At 39.2% G+C, this 25,857-nt stretch overlaps 1 protein-coding gene across 21 annotated transcripts in view; it reads right to left on the bottom strand.

Moving 5' to 3' along the window:
- Window positions 1-24,304, bottom strand: part of NEB (nebulin) — a 199,106-nt gene extending 174,802 nt beyond the window's left edge. For 20 of the 21 annotated variants that reach the window (XM_045855577.1, XM_045854126.1, XM_045854714.1 and 17 more), the window contains exons 1-12: window positions 24,218-24,304; window positions 23,533-23,617; window positions 22,925-22,989; window positions 19,412-19,453; window positions 17,586-17,792; window positions 15,367-15,474; window positions 14,793-14,897; window positions 14,008-14,112; window positions 13,206-13,310; window positions 7,309-7,413; window positions 1,882-1,986; window positions 1,251-1,358 (exon numbers count right to left, since the gene is read on the bottom strand). In XM_045855577.1, the coding sequence (XP_045711533.1) occupies window positions 1,251-1,358; window positions 1,882-1,986; window positions 7,309-7,413; window positions 13,206-13,310; window positions 14,008-14,112; window positions 14,793-14,897; window positions 15,367-15,474; window positions 17,586-17,792; window positions 19,412-19,453; window positions 22,925-22,960 (1,026 nt within the window). In that variant the 5' untranslated portion in view covers window positions 22,961-22,989; window positions 23,533-23,617; window positions 24,218-24,304. The remainder of the gene's footprint in view (window positions 1-1,250; window positions 1,359-1,881; window positions 1,987-7,308; window positions 7,414-13,205; window positions 13,311-14,007; window positions 14,113-14,792; window positions 14,898-15,366; window positions 15,475-17,585; window positions 17,793-19,411; window positions 19,454-22,924; window positions 22,990-23,532; window positions 23,618-24,217) is intronic. The other variant, XM_045854214.1, reaches the window with a different exon arrangement.
- Between the last annotated feature and the right edge of the window lie 1,553 nt (window positions 24,305-25,857).

The raw sequence follows: 25,857 nt of genomic DNA, 5'->3' as shown, positions 1-25,857 counted from the left end.
TTGCAGGCCAGGTCCCCAGTTAGGGCACACAAGAAGTAACCACATATTGATGTTTCTCTACCTCTCTTTCTCCCTCCCTCCCCCTCTGTCTATAAATAAATAAATAAACTAAAAAATAACATCTTTAAAAAATACTGTTCATATGCTGATAACTCCCAAATTTATACAACATTGCCAGATATCTCCCCTGGAACTTCAGACTTATAATCAACTGCCCACTTGACATTTCCACTTGGATGTCTAAAAGGAATCTCAAATCTTACAAGTTTGAAGCTGAACTCACATCTATCTTCCAAAAAAAAATTAAACCCTGGGTAGGTAGCTCCATTGGTTAGAGCATCGTCCCGATACACCAAGGTTGAAGGCTTGATCGCTGGTCAGGGCACATACAAGAGTTAACCAATGAATGCATAAATATCTAAAATAACAAATCAGTGTTTCTCTCTCTCTCCTTCCTTTCTCTCTCTAAAATCAATAAATATAAATAATTGTTTTAGAATTTAGAGAAAAATATTCACTGTTTTCATCTTTCTTATGTGGATAAAGGGAAACCCTATCCATGTAGTTGCTTAGACCAAGACTTTGCCTTATATTCCACACCTAAGCCATCATCAAATCAGTTCGGCTCTATTTCCAAAATACTTCTCATCACTTGTCCTGCTACCCTCCTGGCTCAGAACAGCACCTGACACAGCCTTCTACGTGACATGATTTTCCTCCTCTCACTCCTCCAGCAGAGCCAAGGCCGGGGTTAGAATTGAGTCTGATTGGCTGTGAGGTTTATGCTTTTGTTAGTACCCAACCTGCTCTAGAATGCCAGGGAGTCTGTCGATTTACCAAAGTCACTCTACGGCATATATGAGCTCTCCCTGATTAATGCAACTTGTCTATAGTTAGTAGGAATATAAGAAAAATAATGGTAGTGGTGAGTATGGGAAGGGCTATATTCATATAAGGCTGCCAGTTGCCTTTTCCTGAGGAGGTATCTTCTGTCTTCTTTTTGAGATTATAACATTTCTACTTCTGGGTCTCAAAAGGTCCTTTATTACATATTGAAGGTGGCAACTGGGTATTATGAATGCTCATACATGACAAAATTTTAAACAATGTAGTAGCCATATTACAATACCAAAGTACTTTTTTTGTTCACTAAGAACCCTCTTTTTTTTTTCATTTCATGCAAAATCAAGAGTTACAAGAAGTTCACCCATACTGAGATCATCAAGATAAATAAGGGAACTTTCACATACCTTGCTCGCAGCCACCCCAGCTTGTTTGTGTGTTTTGTACTCTGGTGTTTCTGTCTGCATGAAGTAGATCTGGTCTTTCATATTCTCAAAGCTTTCCTGATATTTCCTCTGTAAGACATTAAACATACTGAAGAACTTCTGTGGGAAAAAACTGTGTAAGGCTTTTACATTGGAGGACAGAGGCCACTTGGTTCTAATCAGAATTAAAGACAGACTCAAAAGGAGCTCCCAAAGCCAGGGTTGGAGAACTTAAGAGAAAAAAAAACACTTATGTTTTCCAGTGAGGAAAATCTGGGAAGAAACTAATCAGTTTCATAAATGTACTGTTTGGGTTCCCAGCAAAGAATTAATTAAAATGGGTCCCTTTCACCTGTACTCACTTTAAAACAATATTCCTGTGAAAACTGAGGCAAGAAAAAGGGTATCTGATCAAAACAATATTTTAAAAAAAAAACAAAGATTGTGGGATTATTTTTTCTTAATGGGAACTCTATACAAGTCCTGCACTCCAGAAGAAGTGCCAGCACATAAATGTTCCAGTACCACTTCGGGTGCAGGAAGTGCAGGAAGAAGCCATTAAGGAAGGGTCCCCCCTCGACCTAAGGGAGCCTGGCCATCCCTTCCCACTTACTGCGCTGATGTTATCAGCATTCATCTTGGCAGTTGCAATTTCAAAGCAAGGTGTCTCACTCCATTTGCCTTTGATTTTATTTTCATAATCCTGATTATATTTTAGCTAGAAGGAAAAAAAAAAAGAAAATAAGACAAGCAAAATCCAGAATTTGACAGATAAGAGAGCAAATTAAATGGTAATGGGCGGCTTTCAAAATTATCTTGACTAATCAGACTCTTCTTGGATCCTTAATAGATGTCTTCAAATCTTCCAATACACTGTCAATTTATCCAACAAGAATGTTAAATGAAGGGGATAGAAGTACTAACTCTGCCTCCTCTTATTGAGTTTGGGGACTTACTTCATCTCAGAACTCACAGATGTTCCCTGCTGTTTGAGGAAGGAGAGAGACAGAAGCATCTCCCATTTGTAATTCATTGTTGCAATAAAACCACTTGACCCCAAATTTCCATGCCAGATGAACTTGGCCATTGATTCTGAGCATTAATAAAACTTGTAGTTATACAGAAAGCAATACCACAACAAAATTTGACTTGCAGGCTAATGACTAAGACTTCCTAGTTTAGACTTCAAGAAATTTTATTGAGAATTGGAAAGTAATTAAAAAATTAAACTGCTGCCCCAACTTGTTCTCAAATACCATAGCACCCGAATCCCAGGCTGCAGAATCCTTGGAGAGAGGAATATGTCTTCTTCATTTTGTATCCTCAGAATCTAACACAAAAGGCAGCATGTAGAAGTTACCTTATAAATGTTCAACTACACTAAATTGAACTGAGGCCATGGTATGTGGTTTTGAATGACTTTGGCATAAGCATTATTTGAACAGAATTTGCATAGCCAACCCCAAACCTGGGCACATGAGCTGGAGTCACAGCTGGGTTGGGGCAATTTCCCCTCCTTGGTTCACAGAATGTATTGACAGACTTAACCAATGTGTTCCAAGTGTTTGCGTGCTTAACCCTTATCCTATCACATGCTTCAAGGAAAAAGAAGGTGGTTTTCTGGTATGTATACCTTTAACAGGACAAGTACCAAGGTTAACTGATGTGTAGGTCCAATGAGTTTGAGTTCAAGGAAGCTCACCCCTCTCTCAAATGCCCTATATCTTTCCTTCTCGAAAGGCTAATATGCTAATTAATAACCAAGTGGCTTTAATAGCTATACATTTTAGAGCCCCAGACCTGAGTTCAAAAGCTCTGGGCCCAAGACTTAACTCCATGATTTCTAAAGGTGTAACTTAGTCTCTCTACACTTCAGTGACCTCTCTTAACCATACATGCTGACAATAATACTTACACAGAGGACTGTTGGGAAGATTAAATAAGACCATACATATACTGAAGAATGCTTTGTCAACTTTACAGTGATAAGCAAATATAGGTATAAAAACTGTGACATAGCAGAGAGTATGAAATTCTGAAGAAAAGAAAACTGTGTGTGTCCACGTGTGTTTTCTTCAGTGAAAAGTTTCATAAGATAAAATTTCTTCATGTCATCGATTAATTTGCCTACCCTCCTTGTTTAAAGTTTTAAAGAACTGAAGTCAATAAAACTGATTTTTCAATTTGCTAAGACAGCCTATAGAAGTGTTTCTAAATTTTTTGGAGAATAGAACTCATCAGGAATTTGAGAGAGCTGTAAAATGCCCATAAATACTTATAACTTCAGAGATATTTGATGTACACACACCTGTGGTTACAATCTCCTAATCTACAATTTTTTTGGAAGAGATCCTGCCACTCCTCTGCCTGCCTCAAAGGAAGAAAACTCCAGGATTGGGAGTGGGAGCAACTGGGTCAGACGCATTCCCAAATTGAAATATAATTAATATAATTTAAAATTGAGAAGGTAATATATTATTAATGAAGTCTAAAAGTGGACTATTATAGAGAAATAAGTATCACATATGTAGATTTGTTAAGCAAAATTGAGTAGGAGATTAATTCTCACAGTATGAAATGGATATGTGATTTTTTTAAAAAAAGATATTAAAACAAGGTACAAAAGAAGGGTGGAAAACCACCTCATTGAGGGTCCTCCCTTCTTACCTTTCATGACCAGAGCTTGCCTTTTCCATCCACCCAGAGCCAAAGTGGGTCAGAGTAAAGGGGCATCTCCCACAACCCATTCCTGAGTACTTCCAAGTTTGGGAAGATTTTCGCTAGAAGGGAGGGGACTAGAGCTTGGTAATTGCTGAGGAAATTGTGGCCTTCCCCTTCATTTGGGGGTAGAAGAGAAGTTGAAAAGATAAAGGCCTGCAACTAGAGGAATGAAGAGGAGACAGAGGTATATGTCCACATGGGACCCCCCACCCCCACCGCCAGCCAAAGGGTCTCCCTCTGCAGGAGGCCTGAGTGTTGCTGTGGTACATGGAGGTGGATTAACCACATCAGGGGTCCAACATCCAACTTTCCTCCAACCTCTACCCTAACCTTTCTCTCTAACTCTGTCCAGTTTGTGGTTGATCGATGGAAACCTGGAGGTAAGCATTGATTTAACTTGCTCTAGGATTTTGTGTTTGTTCATTTAATAGAGGAAAGTCCATTAGGTCAATTATAAGCTCTAGGACATCTTCTGTGGGCAAGAGGGTAACCACATGTTAATAGATGAGTCAGCTTGCTCCCACAAACCATAGTCCTTCCTCTCCAGAAGCCAGCTGAGGCTGCTTTTATTGGACCGTAAATTAGGTATCCTAGTATCTTGCTTAACCACATGACTATCAGAAGTGTTATGACTACAGAGTTTTTCTTTTAATTTTAGATCCCACTTGATATTACCTGGAAATTACAACCTGAAATCTTATATTTCCTGTTGTGAATCTGGAAGAAAGCACAGAGGTAGGCACAGAGAAAGTAAAGGGACTTCCCAGGGCTGCATTCAGGACCCATTTGTTGCTCGTTGTAGTGAGCATACTTTCCTCACTTGAAATGCCTGCCTATGTGAACAACTCTGCCTGTCTGCCCATCTGTGCTAGAGTTGCAAAGTGAGCTGAACCAGGAGGAGGTACTGGCATGTAGCTGATGGCTTTGGCCAAAGACAAAGGTGAGAGTAGGGATTCTAACAGGTATAGTGAGGAAGGCTGGTGAACAGAATGTAACAGCAATATAATCATTAGAGATATGTACACATTATATTAACATAGAAACTGAGGGCTGTAAAGATCCATCCAAAGGGATGGACCTGGGAGACATGATTTAACAAGGAAATGATAAGAATTTAAATGCATGTAAGTGAGTAGGTAAAGGAGACTTTGCCTATTGGGGAAAGAAAGAAAATGATACTGAAGCATGGGTCAAAGCAGCCTGACAGCAGAGAGGACATCAAGAGAAAGGAAGTGAGTCCCACATCTGAGTCCCCCTGGCAGCCCTACACCTATCTTATTGGATGGTTTGTTGTTCAATGGGCTGTGACCAATCCCAAGTATTTCTTTCCAACATAACCATTATTTGGGATGCACAATTGCCATTAAGAACTTGGAAATCTGCTCTGACTGGTGTGGTTCAGTGGGTTGGGAATCATCTGGCAAGCTGAAAAGTCACTGGTTCGATTCCCAGTCAGGGCACATGCCTGGATTGCTGACCAGGTCCCCAGCTGCAGGGTGGGGTGGGGTGCAATAGGCAGCCGATTAATGTTTCCCACCCACATCGATGTTTTTCTCCTTCTCTTTCTCCCTCCCTTCCCCTCTCTCTAAAAATAAATAAATAAAATTTTTTTTTAAAAGAATTTGGAGATCTGGGCAAGACTGGGATGAGTAACTATCATCATGATAGAATCTGGTGACTTTCTTCCACAGCCATCCTTTTCTTGGCTCATAGTATTATTCCACAAGGGCAAACCCAGCCCTGAGAATGCCTTCAAAATTCCCGATGATATCTCCATATCCAACTGGAGTGGTGTGGTCCAACGTGCATATAATGCAAGCTACCACTATAATTTAAAATTATCTAGTAGCCATATTTTAAAATGTAAAAAGGAATAAGTGGGAAGTTAATTTTAATAATATATTGTACTTAACCCAATAGATTCAGAAACATTATCATTTCAACTTGTAAGCAACATAAAATAATGAGCTATTTGTCATACTACATGTACAAGACCTAGTGTATATTTCACACATATGGGACTCTCAGTTCATCTGTTACATTTCAAGTGCTCAATAGACACATGTGGCTAAAAGCTACTATTCTGAAAAGTGTAGCTCTAAACTAGCTGGCAAGCCTAATTTTGTAGAGAGATTGATTATAGAGGAGTTTGAAAGTTTTTTTGTTTTTTTCTTACCACCTTCAAGTACCACACTACATACTCAAGTAAGGCAAGAGAATGTTGCCTTAGTAAGCTATCCTTTAAAATATGCTTAGTAAGGTATCTTTTAAAATAGATTTTTCTTTCTAAGTGACTATTTGAAAGCAGCCTTTTCTTTTTCTTCCAAAAAGATATATGGTCCTTGCTCCCCAATCTTATTTACAATATCAATACTTTCAATGGGCCATGTCTTTATGGACAGTTCTAAGTGATTTCTACTAGCCCTGACAAAATAGGTTCATGGTATTCCTATTAGGTATTCCTACTGTATTTATTAGATCTTTTACCCTAGTAGCCCTTGGCTATACAGTTAAGTAATCTGCAATCTCAGGCACTAAAAAACACCATTGGATAGACTTCACCATCCATAACATTTTTTCTTCTTTACTGGACATGTTCTTTCAAAAAAAATACTTTGACAAGATACAAATCCGAAGGTTCCACCAAAATTTAAAACCAAACTATCACTCAACTTCTCAGAGGGCTAAGAAAAGTATTTATTTAAAAGCAGCAGTATCCCAGGAGAAAGTGGCCAGATTTGGACTAATTTTCTAAAAAGAATTTAACATGGTCTATTCATCATTGAACATCTGTTCCTCTGCATTCCTCAGAGCTAGTTTACCAGTCTAAATATAGGCAGACTAGGCTGTTTGCCAGGACCTTAAAAGTTATGAGGTGCCCTCCCCCCGGCTGTCAATTTAAGCTATGTCTGAGAGACCACTCATGCATTCTTATTTTCCCCATATCTAACTGACAGCATAAAACTATATGGGGTCTTCACACTGAATTGAAACAGTCAGATCCTGTGATTACTGGGTTCTCTGCTCATATCACTTTCATAAGTCAGATGTCAAAGGATATTAGGACACAGGTTCAGTTTTCCAAAGGCAGCTTTCATATTTATCAATCACTGAGTCTTTAAGCTGGGTGAACATTCACTCACACAGTGTTATGATGTTCATGAATGTATTGCTTTTGCTGTAGCATTTTTCAGGGTCATTGCAAAAACACTCAGTGTTTACCTTGTGTCTTTTCACCTTCGTTACTTTTTCTGAGGGTTGGTTGAGCTTATTAAGCAGGGTTTTCAAGGGAAACAGTGTTCCAGCCCTGTTTACGTACCTTGCTCACTTGATTGGTCACCTTCTTGGCAAATTCTATATCTGGAGGATCCGCCAGAGGTGTGAATTGTGCTTGCTGTTCAGCAAGACCTTTTTTGTAGGCAATCTGACAAAATAAAAGGGATGCAAATGAGCTACAGATAATCATTTTATTAATATTGTCCATGTTCCATTTGTTGGCATTTTTAAGACTATGTTTCCATCTAGATTTGAAGTCTTAAACTTTAGTGTACTGCATAACCATAATTTATCCTTGTAGATACTGCATGTCTTTCCTCTCAGCATACTGGAGATTTCCCTCTTTGAGTTTTCTCTCCTCTCCAAGATTAGTGGCCCCAGATCTGTTTCCTGCCTTTGACTCCACATCATAACCTGCAACTGAAATTATTCTCTTAACCAGCATCCTCAGCTCCCAGTGTCGTATCTTTCCATCACACTCGTTAACAAACTACCAGCTCTGGATCAACTTAACCAGACACTTCTGTTGTTCTTATATCCAGGATGCTGAGAGCTACTGAGGAAAGTCACACAATTCTATGGATTGGGTAGTGATAACATGATAACCAAGGTTAAAAGAGTCACAGGAAGAAGGTACAGAGGAGGGAAAAGCCTTAGCCTGAAATCTGCATGCCTATCCAATGGCACATTCTGTGAACAACAGCTTGTATGGGGCTCTGTGCCTAATAGTCTAAATTTATCCAAGGCCACTTTGCCTTTATTGAAGCTTGAACATCCCATATGTGCCTCTGATCATTCTCCACCAGATACAAACCCCAACGTTGCCCTTAAGCTCAATTAACTGCATCTTATCCTCAGCTTCCTCTTCCATGGAGTAAAGAAAGTCTGCACCCTTGTCTTTCTCTGTGTTCATTCTCACCTCTCCCCTCCACCTGCATGGCCCAGAGGAGAGGAATCCTTTGCAGGACATGAGCCCAGCGCTCAGGGTACTGTTCCCTCCAGCAGCCCTGAGTACCTAACTCTATCAGTCACCTCTCCTCTTTCTTCCAGTATCAACCTCTCCCTCTTCATTAGTCCTTTCCCTCAGCCTATGAAAGACTTCTCCTATCTTAAAAAAAGTATTATGCCCATTAATTATTCATCCCCTTCACTCTTGCCTTCATTTTTCTTCACTACTGACTGCTTTGGCTTTTTCTCCCTCCAGTCTTGACTCCTGCCTCCAACAATGCAAAGTATTCATGGATCCCCAGATACATGAAACCTTCTTATGTCTCTGGACCTCAGCCATGCTGCTGCCTTTTCCTGGAATGCCCCAACTTTGCCTTTTCCCCATCTGCCTGCAAGCTGCTACTTGTTCACCAGGCCTCAGGGCAAGCACAGTTTCCCCTCCTGTGCCCTTCCTGATTCCATCGCCTTCTCTAGGATTCTCACTCAACTTAGCCCTTACCCCCTTTAAAGAAATTATCAAATAACACCGTAACTGATTGTTTACATCTCTGTCCCTACTTAGACTGTGACTTCTGGGATGGCAGAGAACATAATTTCTCCCCTGGGAACCTTTGTGGCCTACACAGTACTTGACAAGAGTGAAGGCTCAGTGATTGACTTCTGAATGTGTGATTTCCACACAGAGGCCATTGGGGCCAGTCTGAGGAGAACAGTCCTCCCAATTCATCCAGTGCTCAACTGTGAGACTTCTACAAATTATTTCTCTTCCCTTGTGACAATATTCTTATTTATAAAGAGGTACATAGTTCTGAGGTCCCCATTATTTTCTTCACGCTTTAACCAAGTCTAATTCTACCTCATCCTAATAATATCTACCTAGTACCTATAAGAAAAGCTTTCATGACCATTAAATCAATTGGGATACAAAAGACAAATTTTTAAAGGTGTTCATTGAATTTCTCTGCTTAATTTCATTTAAGAGTGAAGACTTATTTTAGACATAGGGAAACCTGTATTTTGCATTGCTGGCTAAGGCCTAGAGGAGAAAGCAATGTTCTTCCAGGAGAAATGCTGATTAAGGATGACATCCTGTCAAGAACTTTCAGAGAAATCAGATCTAGAAGTTCTAATTTCTCAGGAACCTTGGTCAGAATTCTGTTTATTTAGAATTCTGTAGTCTGGACCAGCTTAAGGACTCTCTTAGTGGTTGCAAAGTCTTTGGTCTCTATTTAGATAATAAAGAAAACATGATAATTAGAGTTAAGAGAAACAGAGGAAGAAGGACAAGAGAGGGAGAGGAAGCCTCTGAACCCAAATCCTTAGCTTGAAATCTACATGCCTTCCCAGTGGTACATTCTGTGAACAAATTACTTGCTCTATGCCCAATAATTGTAAAAGTTCATGGTACTGACAGCAGTATTAATAGGCATGCTGGTCATCTGATACTTAGTGCATACCTGATCTGTAATAAAAATAAAAGCATGTGTTAACTGCCAAGTCTTTCAGAGCAAGGATAGGAAGATTTCACTTCATTATGTCTTCTATTGAGAAAAATGTGGCCAACTTTAATTGTTCAAAGTCCATAGCACTACAGTGTCATGGAGGCAAGTCTGCATCTCCCCACTTTATGGATAAAGGGAAACATTGGGAGATTAATGTCTTCTTGGGAACCTCTCCTTAGGCTTACATGACGTGCATTTCCTGGTTCTCTTCAACTTCAACAACCTGTTCCCTCATTCTTTTGCTGGCTCCTTTCCAGGTGTCCTCAGTGTCGGTGTCCTTCAAAACTCTGCTTTTGGTCATACCCTGTTTTTCCTCCCTCATACATTTTCCTGTCTTCAGTTGTCACTTAGATTCCTTTTTTAAAACATCTTTTTATTGTTGTTCAAGTATAGTTTTCTGCCTTTTCACTCCAACCTTCCCCACCTCCCCACCCCCATTTTCACCCACCCTTGTTATTGTCCACATGTTCTTTATAACTGCTCGTGCAAACTCTTCACCATTTCCCCCTATAATCCCCTTTCCTCTCCTCTCTGGTCACTGTCAGCCTGTTCTCAATTTCAGTGTCTTTGGTTATATTTTGCTTACTTATTTGTTTTGTTGATTAGGTTCCTGTTAAAGGTGAGATCATATGGTATTTGTCTTTTCACTGCCTGGCCTATTTCGCTTAGCACAATGCTCTCCAGTTCCATCCATGCTGTTGCAAAGGGTAGGAGCTCCTTCTTCCTTTCTGCTGCATAGAATTCCATTCTGTAAATGTACCATAGTTTTTTTGATCCACTCATTTACTGATGGGCACTTAGGTTGCTTTCAACACTTGGCTACTGTAAATTGTGCTGTTATGAACATAGGGGTACACAGGTTTTTTTGGATTGGTGTCTCAGGGTTCTTAGGATATTATCCTAGCAGTGGAATTGCTGGGTGAAAAGGTAGTTCCATTTTTAGTTTTCTGAGGAAATTTCATGCTGTTTTCCATAGTGGTTGCACCAGTCTGCAATCCCACCAACAGTACACTAGGGTTCCCTTTTCTCTGCAACCTCTCCAACACTTGTTTGTTACTTTGTTTATGATGGCCATTCTCAACAGTGTGCAGTGGTATCTCATTGTGGTTTTAATTTGCATCTCTCTCATAGCTAGCGATACTGAGCATCTTTTCATATGTCTCTAGACCCTCTCTCTGTATGTCCTCCTCAGAGTAGTGTCTGTTTAGGTCCTTTGCCCATTTTTAATTGGGTTGCTTGTCTTCTTAGAGTGGAGTCATGTGAGTTCTTTATATATTTTGGAGATCAAACCCTTGTCTGAGGTATCATTGGCTCACTTAGATTCTGATGACTCTCAAATATTAATCTCTTGTCATCTCACATTTATGCACTAGCACTAGATTTCTAATTTATCTATAAGATGCCTTGATCTGAATATTCCCCCTATTGTCTCAATTCTAGTTCTCTTTAACTAACACATCCTTACCAGTTATACCTCTGCCCACCTGGACTGCCAGTCCTGGTCATAAATTCTTCTGTGGCCCCTTTCTCTCTTTTGTCCTCAATATCATTAATGCTTTTTAAATACTTGTTACCTTTAGATTTCTTTTTCCTCTTCTTTGTCTCCATCATCCCTCTGATTCATCTATCTTACTAAACAGTCTTCTACAAGTAGTCTCCTACAATTTTGCCTAGTCCCACTCTATCATATTGTCTATCAAAATTTCTCCAGATTCTACTTTTATCATGTAATGAGATTTCTCCAAAATCTTATGATGCCTCTTATTGACTACCAGATCATGTCAAAGCTATTTTGTCTGATTTTCAAGGTCTTGCTACCAGTTTCTTACAAGTGCCCTCATAACTCAGCACCCACAGCAGTCACTTTCTTTGTGCTCTAAGCCCCAGGCTCGCTTCCCCTCTGTCCCTTTGTTCAAGTGCTCTCAACTTGAAATGCCCTTCCTGTTCATTGCTGCCCCTTCTCACAGAATCACCATCTTCACAGGGCCTTCTCTGATTACTCACATATATCTTGTCCTTCTCTTACCAAGTATTATACTGTAGGGTTTGTGTGGGTTTTTAAATTTTTTTCTTATGGTTTAGTATATAGCACTTTCATCTGACCAGCTTGGTTATAGATTTTCAAGGGAAAGGATAAAAACTTCTTGTTTCACTTTCCTGTCTTGCCAGGTATGCATGCATAATGGACTTTCAATAACTAATGATTGATCACTTGGTAACGGTCATACAATGTTACATATTCATGAGATACAGAACCAAAACTCTAATCTTAAAAGAAAAGCAGGAGGTCCCCACACACTAAAATTGGCAGACTAGATAGCCTTGAAATTTTGTTACACCTTCTTAAGTTCCTAGCTTACCCTGTGCCAGGCTAGGAGTATATCTGCTATATTTTAACTAATTACATGCAACCTGGAATAGAAAATATGTCCACTAAATTTGCAGGTGATATCAAGTAAGAGGCAATAAAAAAATTAGACCTCAAAAGTTGGCTACACCATCAAATGTATATGTATAATTTTAGTTCAGAGCAAGCTAGAATCCTAAGATCCATTGGAAGTAAATCCAATAAGTTTTAAGATGCCAGCTGGCTTGTTAAGTTTATATTGAAAGTAAGAGGTTCCAAGGACCTAGCTGACAACAAAATGAAAAAGAACTTGTCATTTTATAATAGAGTGTCTCCTGAAGACTTTGAATTTTCACCATGGCCTCTAGCAAATATAAGGAGCAAGAAATAAAGTAACACAAAGCAAGGGGAAGTGCTGGGCCCACACAAGGCTCTCTGCTGTTGCTTTTAACCCTAAGTGCCCTATCAGGGTTTTTAAGTTCCTCCAATGAACAGTTTTCAAGGTCTAAGATACTAAGATACAATTCTAGCCACTGGGACTGCCAAGGTTTTGCTGACTCTGCGGTACTCTTTGTGTACACCAGTGGCGAGAGGTCTTTGTGGGACAACCACACACACACATCTGGACAAGTACGCCAGTCTAGGACCTCTTGCCCAGAAAGGGGGACATGCCACAATTCTGACTGTATGATTAGGATAGCAAATCAAAATCTTGCAATAATATATTTATCTAATAAATTTGAGAAGGTGGCTATAATTCCAGTAGGTTTTTAAAATGCTACTCTGTTATACAGAAAAAACTTCAATACCAGCCAAGGGGACAGAAGGGAGCATGCTCTAATGCAAAGAACGCTGGTCTTGGGATCACAGGACCAGGTTTCTTGTGTGGGCTCTACCACTAATTATTTCATGTGACCTTAGACTCATGTTCCTCACCTGTCAAAAAAGCAGATTTGACTAAATTCTATGTAATGTAAACTATAAAATCTAAAGTAGACATCAAAAATTATTATTCTAGGTGTATCCCTCTGCAAAAATGGCACTTAGTCTCTCTTAAATAATTGTAGTGAGCATCTGGCCAGAAGATACAATTTGAGGTGCTTGATTCCACACTACAAATGGTAGTGATTGCAGTCCACTTACATCACTGAGAGCTTTCTGGGCTTGGGCAACCCTCCTCAGCTCTGGGCTGTCATTATATGGGTAAAACAAAGTTTTATCTTCTTCCCAGTCTGCAGTGTACAGTTTCTAAATCAGAAAAGAGTGGAAAGCTGTGAGAATATGAAATCACAGTTACATGAAAATATATAATTTTTACCTCATTCATCAATGGTCTAAAGACTCAAGGGCAAGGTAAGAGCAAAGGTAAATGGAACTCACAGATAATCTCCACTTTTCCATCCAATTCGAGTCATATTTATTAATAGATTGTCTTGCTTCTCCTGACAAATCTTTCTTACAGAAGGGCAGATGTGTCTAATTCTGTTTCATCTCTTTTCTGTGAGTTTACCTGAATCCTGCTACAAGTACTAATGCAAGTGTAAGGAGCCAGGAAGGTACTTAGTGTAGTTACTGTCACAAAACAGACCCTTAATAAGAGCGATAGCCAGGAATATCCAAAGTGTAGCACAGGGTCTACAGAAAAACTAAAATACTACTTTGTACGTCTCCAGAGCTGGACCTCAGGAGCAACTGTGTTCTCCTACTCGCTCTTCCCGGGTTGCTCAGGTTCCTGATAGGACCCTCTCCTCTCCTCTTCCCCAGAGCTCTCTTCTCTGTTCCTCCTTGCCAAGCCCTATTCCTGAAACCACACTAGTCTCAAGGCTACTCACAAAAGACTGGGGAACTGTATTTCAGATTATCAAGAGTGTAGTGAGTATTCCTCTAAATGACATGGTAGGAGAACAGAGGAAGACAGAGGTGGTGACAGAGCAGAGGCCCTTACCTTACTGAATAAGGCTGTGTTCTTAACAGCCTGGACAAGTTCAGGGGCATCAGGGGGAAGCAGGTACTTATCCTTGGTGTCTTCCCAGTTCTGTTTGTATAAAACCTAGACAGAAAGAGCAGAGGGCTTGATGTCTCCCCCATGGCATGACGATTTAGAGAACAAAAGAGAGCATTGTGAAGAGTTTTTCACACTCAAAGTGTCCTCGTACAATGGTTGCCAATGTGGTTCTAGCACTGATTAGGAAAACATTGACCATGTCAGCATCCCATAATACCTTTCCTGCATTAGTAAGCTTTTCCTTGAAAAAATATCTAGTTTTTAAAAAAATCTTAGTCATGATTCTGATTCTTTACAGATTCCTTTCAAAGGGTGTAACCTATCCATCACTGACTAAATTTGGATGATACATGAATTTTTTTGACTGACATGGTATTTTCAAAAAGTATTTTTAATTAGTTCCCTACATTTGAAATTTGGAGATTTATCATAAAATTTCAGCTTCCCAATTCTTTAAAAAATAAGAGAGTCTGACAACACTGGGACTGCACTCTGTGCAGCAATTGCCTGCTGTTGAGCCACACGGGCTCCAACCCACAGTGCTCTCCTGGGCCACTTCAGTCACCTGGACAGCCTCCCTGACATGTGTGCATTTAGAGCTCACAATGCCTGTGATTCAGTGGGACTGGTGAGCAGGATCAGGCCTGTCTGGTGTTCTCTTCTAAGGCTGGGCAGAGGTGGCACACATTCTATTTTGTGTCCAGCCATCCATACCATGACCTTACCTTACTGACTTGCTGCGACACTTTCTTTGCATGTTCAATGTCCTTTGCTTTTTCATCCATGTGATAGATAGTTTTAGCAATATCACCATCCATTCGATACTTAACCTGCAGAATAAATGTACAGTTAGACTTCATGACAGGCATAACCATGTGATTAAAGAATGTCCTATAATCCAAGATCATTGACCCAATCAGTCTATGTTTGCATCACAATGCAAAGTTTTTTAATTGCAGGTAGAAAATCATGATCTTCAGAGGTTTGCAGAGCACCTGCATTTATTGCTTGTCTGCTTTCCTGGCCAAATTCCAGCCTCCCTGTGCTCCAGTATGGAAGACCACAATGAGTCAGAACTTCCAAAGTATATCACCTCTTAAGCTAACTTTCAAAGCCAACCTTTTAGAAGCCTCTTTGGATTCACATTTAGAGCAACATCATCTATGGCCAATGTTTCCTCTAGACTTCTGGACTGGCTCATAGTAACTCAACCACTTATTTTCTCCATATCTATTTAAAACAAGTTCCCAGGGGGAGGCATATTTTTGATATGTGTTTTATTTTAGCAATGCAGCCCACCTCACTGAGTTGATCTTGTACTTTCTTGATTCTGCGAAGTTCTGGGGTATCGGTTGTGATAGTGGTTGGCTGTCCTTTTTCTTTCTCATACTTCTCCTTGTATTTATTCTGAAAAGAATACCAGATATTAGCCTGAAACCTTATAATGCAGCAGAAGAAATTTCAGGCAATGTACTCATCCCCCTCTGATAATAATTACTGTGAGTTATAACAGTTATCTGTCATAACAGCATTTTTTTGTCCCCTACCCTGAATCTCAGCAAACACTAAAATAGATTTGTTAATTGCTTCTCTAAAACATGGTTTATAATAGAGACAGTAGAAATGGTATTGCAGACTATTGTCTTGGAAATGCCCTGCAATGATTCTCTCAACGTTTTTATTGTCTGAGTGCACACATAAAAAAGCTTGAACTGCAATAATTTTAGAAAATAAATATAGAAATTGAACCAAATGTGAAAAGACTTAACTGCTGATACAATGCAAAAATAGTCAATTCAGAAGTTGCTACTAAATCTCAGTGATTTGGACAGCTGACACCACTTGAATTAATGAAACGTCTAAGTTATGGAGTATTTTGAAAAGAAGTGCAATTCAATTATTTCTGCTAAATATACAATGAGTTCTTGCTTTAAATATAATGTTCATAATATATCATTATTAATGGTTCAAGAGTACTCTTGAGTGGAGTAGTCAACAATCTAAATTATGTTATTGATTTAGTTACTAACCACTTTTAAAATATTAAAAGCTTGTGCCAACATTCTTTTCAGTCTACCAGAAATTCTAGGATATTAGCATCTGAAATTAATGAGATTTTATGGCAATAAGTTGGCAAAAATAATTTCTATTTTTACTGAATACTACAGTGATAAAAGAGTCAAGATGATGTTATTTTTAGAAATCTAAGTCTTAGAAGTCTATTTTTTAGATCAGTCAAAAATCTGAACTAGATAAATAATAAAAACAAAAACAAACTAAGCAAGCAAGTAGAACAGGAAGAGACTCACAGAAATACAGATCACATGGAGGGTTATCAGTGGGGATGGGGATCGGGGAGAATGGGGGAATGGGTACAGGGAACAAGAAGCATAAATGGCAGGTACAGAATAGACAGGGGGAGGTTAAGAATAGTATAGGAAATGAAGAAGTCAAAGAACTTATAAGTATGACCCATGGACATGAACTAAGTGGGGGGAATGATGGTGGAAGAGGGTACAGGGTGGAGGGGAATAAAGGGGAGAAAAAAATGGGACAACTGTAATAGCATAATCAATTAAATATATTTTTTAAAAACTAATCTGAACTAGAAATTTACCAAGTAGTCCCCAAGACTTAATACTCAACCAAAAGTGAATATTTATTGGCCAACCACAACAGGATGCTTTGAAAAAAGCATTAGTCCTATATAATCCAATGTTCCCTAAGATAGTTTACATATTTTTGAGCCTCCAGAGGACATAAAATCAGTCTACCTAGTGAGACCTCAGCCCACCATGGGTAATTAACGAGTAGGTCTAAATCTGCTGCCAATCAGTGTAACTTAACTTTGAGAACCAGGGACCACTGAGAGCAGTGATTTCTAGCTTGGACTGCATCTTAGAGTTATCTGAGCAGCTTTTAAAAATCCTTCTACTCTGCCCAAACCCAGAGCAATTAAACAAGAATGTCCTGGGCCATTTTCCACTTTAAAGCTCTCAGGGAATTCTACATGTGCAGCCATAGTTCAAAACCACTGTTCCAGGGTGCAGACACTCCGATTGGCAGTGTCTTAGCCTGGTCCTGGTTTCCTACCCTACATGTTCTTCTTCACTATCCGCCTCTTAGAGACCCACCTCAGAGGCATCCTGCTCAGCCATCATTTAAAAAGATGCTATTTAGCTTTCATGAACTGATGTTAACTAAATCCATACTTGTGGTTTCATTATTCTAGATTGATAAATAACTGTGATTAAATACCAATAAATGCTTTATAATTGGCCTTATGCTTATTTTGCAGGAAATTTTCAATAAGGATGCTTTTCCTCATGCTGCAATGGTACAAATAAATTACAAGAAAGGAAAATTCAAGACTCACAAGAGCACATATTTCTGCAAAATCAGTTTTGTCTCACACTGGTTGAGAAACAAAATCCAGCGAGTATCCAAAACAGAGCTGGTTGAGATCAGTAATTTCTCCATCATACAACCAGGTTAGCAGAAGTCCGGTTGAAACTTACTGTGCTAAAGAGATCCTGCATTTTCTGACTGTGTGCAATGTAAGGGGTCATAAATTTTGACGAGTCCACTTTCTTCTTGACAACCTTCTTCCTCTCCGCAGGCTTTCCTGGTTCTGGCCCAGCCAGCGCTGGTTTGGAAGGTTCTGACTGCTCATAGTCAGATGTTGTCGTCCTCGTGGTTGTGGTTTCATAGATTTCTGTTATTGTCTGAAATTTTGACAGGCAGTTCAGCATTGTTATAAAAGTAAAAACTGTGATAAGCATGATCTTGATATTCTGACTTTGCCACACATTTCCTGGTATTATTTCTCCATAACTAAAGCAGGCCAAGGCAGGAAATCACTCACTCCGTCCATTTGACAGCACATTATGTTATAAACATAATGCTGGTTGTCTAAGATTGCATGGAGTAAACAGTTACTCCTTCTTACTTACAACATTGCCTTAAAATTCCATCAAAGAAAGGAACTCTAACTCTTTAAGTTGGGGTAAAAATCAGAAGTAAACTATTCTTAAATATTTAAAAATGTTCTTAAATGCTCTGGGTAAAGTAAAAGCAAACTTGGGATCAGAGAACAAAAGATGAAGGTAATCAAAGACTTTTAAATAAGTCCGAGGAAGTCAGCTGCGTGTTTTGCAGGTATCTAGGCATTCTCCCCTGTAGTATGAGACAAAGAATAATGAACCTCATAAAAAATGAATCACATCAATATTACAAGTGATTACCATTCTTTGGCTCAGTCAGTTCATGAATGTGAACTGGAATGACATTCACACTAATAAATGCTTAAGTGGACAACAATAATGATGACACAAAATGGGGTAATTATCCTCACAACAGTCCTATGTGTGTGGCAGGTGGGAAATTACTCTTTCTCTCAAAAAAAGCTGACGTGGAAGAAACTAAGGCCCAAAGTTTGGGTCTAGTCCAAGGTTAAAATACTGTTTGTAATAAAAGAAGATAAGCAGCCTAGTCTTCAGTCCATCTCAGAGTATAATGTTCTTTACAGCTAATACCACCTGAATCAGGGGAAGAGTTCCAGCATCAATTTTGAGAAGAAAAATCTAAGTAATAAGGAAATTGTATGGCTAAGACAACTTTCCCTAGTGTTGTCAGATTGTTGCTAATAGGCTGCATTCTGCTCATTATCAATGACGTGTGGTTGACCGTGAGAAACTAACCAATTTACAGCTCCTACGAGTCTTAGTTTCCATGCGATCTTGGGCTCTGTGAGTGGGCTTTAGGGTTAGCCACCCACACCATTGTATTGTCCTGCTCAAAAGAAACAGCTCCATGCAGAAAATGAAGCGAGACTGAGGTATTTCACCTTGGGAAAAAAAGTTCCAACTTGGGATATTTACAAGAATGGCTTTCTCAGAATTACTAATATGCTAAAAACTAACTAGCATTTTATGGCACCATCAAAGACAAGGGTTTCCATCCCTGTCCGTGGAGATGGTGCCCCACAGCTTACAACTCTACACGACACCACTGCTGGTCCCCATGCAAATCACAAGGCCAAGGCTATCCCTTTGCTGCAGTCAGAGTGGTGACAGCCATTGACATTACTCTAATTAGCATCACCTTCACCAAAAATACCACCTGAATGATTGGGAAAACTATGCCCCAGCATCTTGGGTATGCTCAATAGCAAAAATGGTGATAAAACCTGTCAAACAGGTAACATTCATTCTTTTACCACCAGCTGCTGATACACACAGGTGAGTATCCCTCCTCAGCTCTATGGCCCTGAGTGTGTGTGAGACAGAAGGCTCCTCCTGCTTTAAGGAGCATACAGTTCATGCAGGTGCAGGTTGGGTCTTACCTGACCCGGGACCTGTTCGTAGACTGTCTCCTCTGTGTAGTACTAAAAATAGAGCACAAAGGTATGGTCATGAGAACCAAAGCAGAAATCACCTCTCCTCTGCCTCAGCTGAACCACCTGGGCTATTTCACTTGCCCAGCTGGTTTGCTACATGTGTGGAAGGAAGTAGAAGAGGAAGCCTGTTCACATTTTGGGCCCCATTTTAAGCCTGTGAAACTTCTGAGAAGTCCAATGAACGGCGTCAGACTGGACAAGGAGATGCAGAGTGGCAAGAAAGGTGCCTGAGGCTGGTTTCTCATCATGGGACGCTATTTTACTCAGGACAAGTAAAGTTTTTCTTCTGGTACCCAAGTAAAATTTTCTGAGAAAAGAATATAATACCCAATACCTTGGGTGTGTGGGTTGTGCAGAGAGGAACTCTGATAAAACTCAGTGTTTGCTGACTGACAGTAAAACACAACAGAAGCTTCAGTGTGAATAAAATTTCTAAATGGACTGTATCATGGAAATGATAGACCCAAAGGCATATACACATCTCAATTATCCCGATATCACTCTGATTGCTAAGTAATGAGAGTTTCTTCTAGACTGATGGTTGAATCCCTTCCAATAGTGTCATGACCCTAAAAGGGGTGTTAAAATGAAATTTTACAAATGTCCAGGAGTGAAGGAAAAAATGAAAATATTCCTCATCACAAAATGTGGGAAAGTTAGGCAGCAGTTTGCCACTGAGGGCTCCAAGGTGCCTGCAGGCTAGGCCTGAAATCAATCTACTTTTGTTCTACCTCTGACATCACAGCAATAAATAGACGTGGGAGGAACTGGCTGACATTTTGTTTCAGATGTGTGAGGGGGGTGGAATCCTGTCCCCAGCCTCTCCCAGCAACCCTCTTCCAGCAATGCCTGATGGACCCGAGGAAGACTGGGTTAGGTCAGGCACACAAAGAAGGGGATAAAAATGAAACATTGGCTCATTTTCTCAGCAAAAAAAAATGGACATGATTTTTTGCTTTATTTTTCTTTTCTCTGCCACCACAATATATACTCAGGAAAATGAAACAACATTGAATGCAAAGTTTCCCTCAGTGGCCCTTTTTTCTCTGCCCTTGGTCCAGTGTCCTCTCAGCCAATTACTTAACCCTTGTCAATAGACCACATGCTCTATTTCACACCCAGTAAAATTAGTATAAACCTTGTCAAATGTCCCTCACTTTTGCAATTTCTTTGCTTCTTTTCTAGTTTTTAAATTTGGAATCTAATTCCATCGCTGGGTCCTCACACAACACAGCAGAAATCACAAGCTCTGACAGGACAGCGGATGTCTTTTACATGCTTGTGCCTTCATCACATGGGAATGCCATGTGGACACTCTGGGAAACACTGTTTGGTGCTGATCCACACGGAATCGTTCCTCTGGCCGCACAAAGCACCAGTGACTTGAGAGGAAACTTTGAACTTAAATGGATGATTCACTACGGTTTTGGATTCTGCTAGCCTCCATGTAAAAGCAGCTCTTTGGTAGCCATCCAATTTCACCTTGCTGGGCTCTCATGGCTGCTAAATGTTACCTTAGAAATAAGCTTATAAGAAAGGCAACATTAGCCAAATGGTTGGCATTGACTTGTAAGCCAAACCTCATTTTTAAAAAAGTTTTGCCACTGATTAGATAGTACATCCTTGCTTCTTCTTTCTTTCCAAATTTATTTAAATTTGAGTACAGAATGACAGTATAATTTAATTTAGATGACCAAGATCCCTAGGAGATGTATTTTAAAAGCCAATTCCTGTCTGTTTTGTGAACTTTCCCCTGACTTTTTTCTCAAATCTGCCTTCACCCCATTCTCATGTCATCTTTTTTGAGGTCAGACAGACCTTGATTCAACACTCCCTGGCAGGAAGTCTGTTCGTTTAGCACCTGCTGGTCAGCCCAGAGCGGTAATGGGCACAAAGTGGCGAGGATGAGATGCCTAAAAATAGCCCCCGCCATTTTTATGCCATCTCATTAAATCAATCAAGCCTAGGGCTAAGGACAGATTCCAGTGACCGATGAACACAATTATTTTAAGAAAGACAAGGGATTTCAGTTGGAAACTAAAAAAGTATTCCTGGTTTTACAATCATAGGGAAGGCAATTTCATTTATAATTTTGTTAGTGTTGGAGACTGATTATTCTACCCTTAGGGACATATGACAAAGGTACACTAGTAATAATTTTGAACATTGACAATGTGGCCTTTGACATTGACCCCAAAGAGTTTGTTATATTATATGAGATTCATTCTGGGTTTCATACACACACACACATATACAGGGTCTGGCAGAAGTAATGCCTGCTTGAGTGTGGTTGGTAGGGTAATACTATGGGTGTAATAATTTATAGTTTTAATTTGAACAACATTTCACCTAAAATGTCATATGATGTGCTTGAGTGTGATATTGTCATGTTACAGAATTGCATGCTTATGATTTTGTAATAAAAAAGGGGCATTATTTGTACTGGGCCCCTGTGTATATCCTTCAGTAATAAAAGCAATTTTCATTGTAGAATAAAATAAAATTTTCCTCATCTAAATATTGATGGGTCCACAAAATAAACTTCTGAAGACAAACTTTGGCACTTCACTTGAAATTTGATTCTGGGTAGCTCTTAAAGTTAATTTCATGCTTTTTAAAAAGTACAGATTTTCAAAACCACCTCCAGTTTTTATATATATATAAATAATCACCAATTAGTAATTATTAATTACTAATTATAATTACTAATTACCATTTTTATATTCTATGGCAATATACTTATGGATATGAAAGTAAAGGCAAGAGCTGATAAAGAAAAACCATACATGATAAAAACAAAATTATATTTATATATATGTAATAAACAACAACTTTGTTAAATGTGTTAAACACCCACCAATAATCTGGAGGGAATTTTTCAAGATGCCACTATGGTCTTTATTCTTTTTCAAAATTCAAATTCAAAGATTAGTTCTGGTCCCTTGGGTAAATACCGTGGGGCTGGTGAGAAAGAGGCTCCAACTCTCGCTTAGGAGCACTGGGAGTTTATTTTTACATGCTTGTGCATGCACATATATATGTAGATGAAATCTCATATATGCATATAATCTCACATACATTATTCTAAACATTTAATTCCTATCTCCCTATAGATAATCACCCAGTTAAAGCAAAGAGTTTTTCTCCTCTATTTCTATGCATACCCTAAGAAATAGAGTTCAGTTTCCAGAGCTTTTTCTTCGTCTCCCCTGTCCCTTTGTTTTTTCAAGAGTTTAAAGAAAAGCAAAAGTGGGAAATAGTGATACTTCTTTCCAATTTTAAATCCTACATAATTATAGTGAGACTGAACATAAAATATTCCTTTCTCCTGTTTTAATGGTGACTCTTTGTGAAGTTATAATAGACAACGTATTTTTAAAATGATTAATTCACCCACACAGCTTTGATTGTTGCTACATAAAATACTTTGCTGTCAGAGTCAGTTGTTTTTAATCTTACCTCCACCACCTCCTCATATTCTTCGTCATCTGCCATTTTCTCAGAGTAGTAGTGGCACCTACAAACTTTTCATATTCCAGACAAATGAAGACACATTAAAATTGATCCCCAGAACAGAATCATCTTATAAGATTATAAAAACAGAATTTAAAATTTATCCATTCTACATATGCATATATGTCTGCAGGCTAAGTGAGAAAAAACATTTAAAAGCAGGTTTGAAAAACTGAAGCTTCAAGTTTTTTTTCTCTCGGTTCCCTCGGGAATATGTTGGGCACTGCTGCTTGCAGCTACGTCATTGCCTTAGTTCATATTGTGAAACCAAGTGGAGATAAGGCAGTGAGGGGGCTTCGAGTCAAAAGAACAGAGCGCTTAAATTTCCAAATGCCTGGAGAAGCACATTTTTAAACAAAAGTTTTAGTAAAAGGAGGGTCAGCTCGGCTTTTGGGAGAAGTTGTAATTTTCCCTGCGTAGCACCAAAATTCTAACAGTGCTGCCTTAGGTTTCCATGTGCTCTAAGAGTTACATGGCACACAGTATATCTTAGGCGTCAAAAGAGAACATATAAAAATAAATCTGCCAGTAGATCTGAAAAGAAAAATAGAAACCTCAAGGCAATGTGTTTATTTTCTTCCCGAACACCATTGGCTTGTATGGAGTTTTCTCTTTTGTTTCTGTAGCTCCTGTCCAAACCTGGAAAATAACAGATTTTTGAAGCACTGATTGAAGGATGTGTAATATTGTGGGTCTTTGGCCTAAGCTTCTAATTCAGGAACTAATGAAAGGATCTCCCAAGGCCGTTGTAGTTTGAGGCCAGAGAGTGGGACTCTCTCGATAAAAGTGGATGATGACTTGGAGCAGCTGTCCCTTCTTCGCCCAAAGACATTCGCCATGTAAACCAATACCCTGCTATGGCTGGTTTTGTTAAGCTAGCGAAGCTGCCGCTCCAGAGGCAAAGGAAGCCCAATGGAAAAGGATAAATATAGGAACATAAAATATAAATCCTTTTTCATACTAATATAGTTAGAATAAAAAACAAAGGCAAAAATGAAAAAAAATTGTTAGACAAGAGAGCCAACCCAGTCAAACAGTACACTAGTTAGAACAGGACGCTGCATGTCAGATATTATTGAGAAGGGCCTGAGCACCGCAGTGGGGTTACGGACTGTCCTAGTCACCGTTTCCCTCACTAATTTCCCCAGCTATGACCCAAAACTTTGGAAAATGCTTCAAGGGCAGTTGTGCGATGTCTCCTGAAAGAACATTACAGAAAAAGCCATAAACCGGCCTTACCTTCAATCTATCAAATAAATTTCCTCAGCAGCAAAGCCTCTCCCAACTCTCCCCTCCTGAGAACCCCAGGCAAGAGCCTTCGAGGTGCCGGGGCTCTGAATTATCATGTGGCCAGAACAGCCAATCAGATCTTGAGTTGCTCAAATTTCAGAAGCTAAATATACTGAGTGATCTTCTGAAAACCACCTGTTCATCAATTCCACTAAAGGATAAAGGGTAACAAATTGCTTGCTTAGAACTATTCAAATGTAGAGGAATTTCACCTAACTTCCAGCATATGGGGTTCAAATTTACATTAAATCTCTCATTTATTGTACCCCTGCTTAATGCCATATCTGTGCAAAAGAATGTAGGAGAAAATAAGCATGCTCTTGAGGGGCTTTGGCATTGACCTTCTGTAACTGCTTTCTTCACTTCCTTTGTCAGAGGTAATCATGTTCACTACATGTACAGTTCACCAGGTGAACTACATATACATTACAGATACTGATGTGAAACAAACAGAAAGAGAAGATCCAGAAAGTATCAAATTGGCAAAAATTATTAAAAATTAAATGATAGGTGAAAATATTTGATGATGACACTAGATAAGCTATCCACAGGGTGTAATTAAAGAGATGAGGCCCCATCATTTCTCTGCTGCTGGACCATAAGAGCAAGCCAAGACCATGCTCATTATCTCCACTCTCCCCCAGGTACAGCCAACAGCTGGGAATACAGAGCCTCTTTCATAATGAGGTTACTGATTTTCTATGTGCTCAGATGGCTCCTAGAAGCAGAGTGTGGATGCAGGTACAAAAGGGTGCAATTTCTGAACAGCAGGAACAGATAAAATGGAAATCAGTAAATTACTAGGACGGATAATGCTCTATTAGGCAAGTCAGAGTGTAAGACATTGGCTGTGTAAAAATTACCTGAACATTTTCTGCTTGAATACAATTTTCACTGATTTAATCTCTCTCTGCTCCTCTGTACTAAAGCAAAAACCCCATGGGTCACCCATATCTTGATATAGGTTTAAGACTAAACGTAACAGTTCTTTTTTAGTTGAATGTTAGGAAGTAATCTCATATTTTAAACATATGTGCCTACCCCTTTTCTGTGATTCATATGGTCGTGAATAAAAATGAACATCATTTTGTCATGTTTACTAATTATACCTGTTCATTTGGTGTAGTCTCCCAGGTCTCGTGGGCAAAGGATATATGTGTGATATGAGATCACCTGCTTGGTAGCTGCATACTAGAAGAACTGTGACTTACTACTCATTGTGTGTTTTAAAAGATGGTGTTAAATTAAAAAATAATACAGGCCCCACTTTTAAAAAAACATATAGTGCCAAATTATATCAAGGACAAATAAACATAGACACTCTAATGCTAATCTAGAATTATGCCATCTAGGGATGAAAGAGAGCTCTATTTTTTTCTGGCCTATCCAGGTTCTGTGGAAGAATAAACTGATGTCCTGGTTTATTGGTAGGTTCTTATCACATGTCTTGTACATAGTCAGTGCTCAATAAATTTGGCTATTGTTATTTGTTGATTCTTACCATATTTTACATTTTATTAAAGTCTTTGCTCTTTCCTTTGTATTACACTGAAATAGCAAAATATTGCAAAACTTCTGAAAGCAGACAT

This window comes from Phyllostomus hastatus, unplaced genomic scaffold (genome assembly GCF_019186645.2).
Source record: "Phyllostomus hastatus isolate PE091 unplaced genomic scaffold, TTU_PhHast_1.1 phas_contig_1, whole genome shotgun sequence".
Lineage (NCBI taxonomy): Eukaryota > Metazoa > Chordata > Mammalia > Chiroptera > Phyllostomidae > Phyllostomus > Phyllostomus hastatus.
Note: the sequence above shows the minus strand (reverse complement) of the source record. Positions and strands in the feature narration are given on the sequence as shown.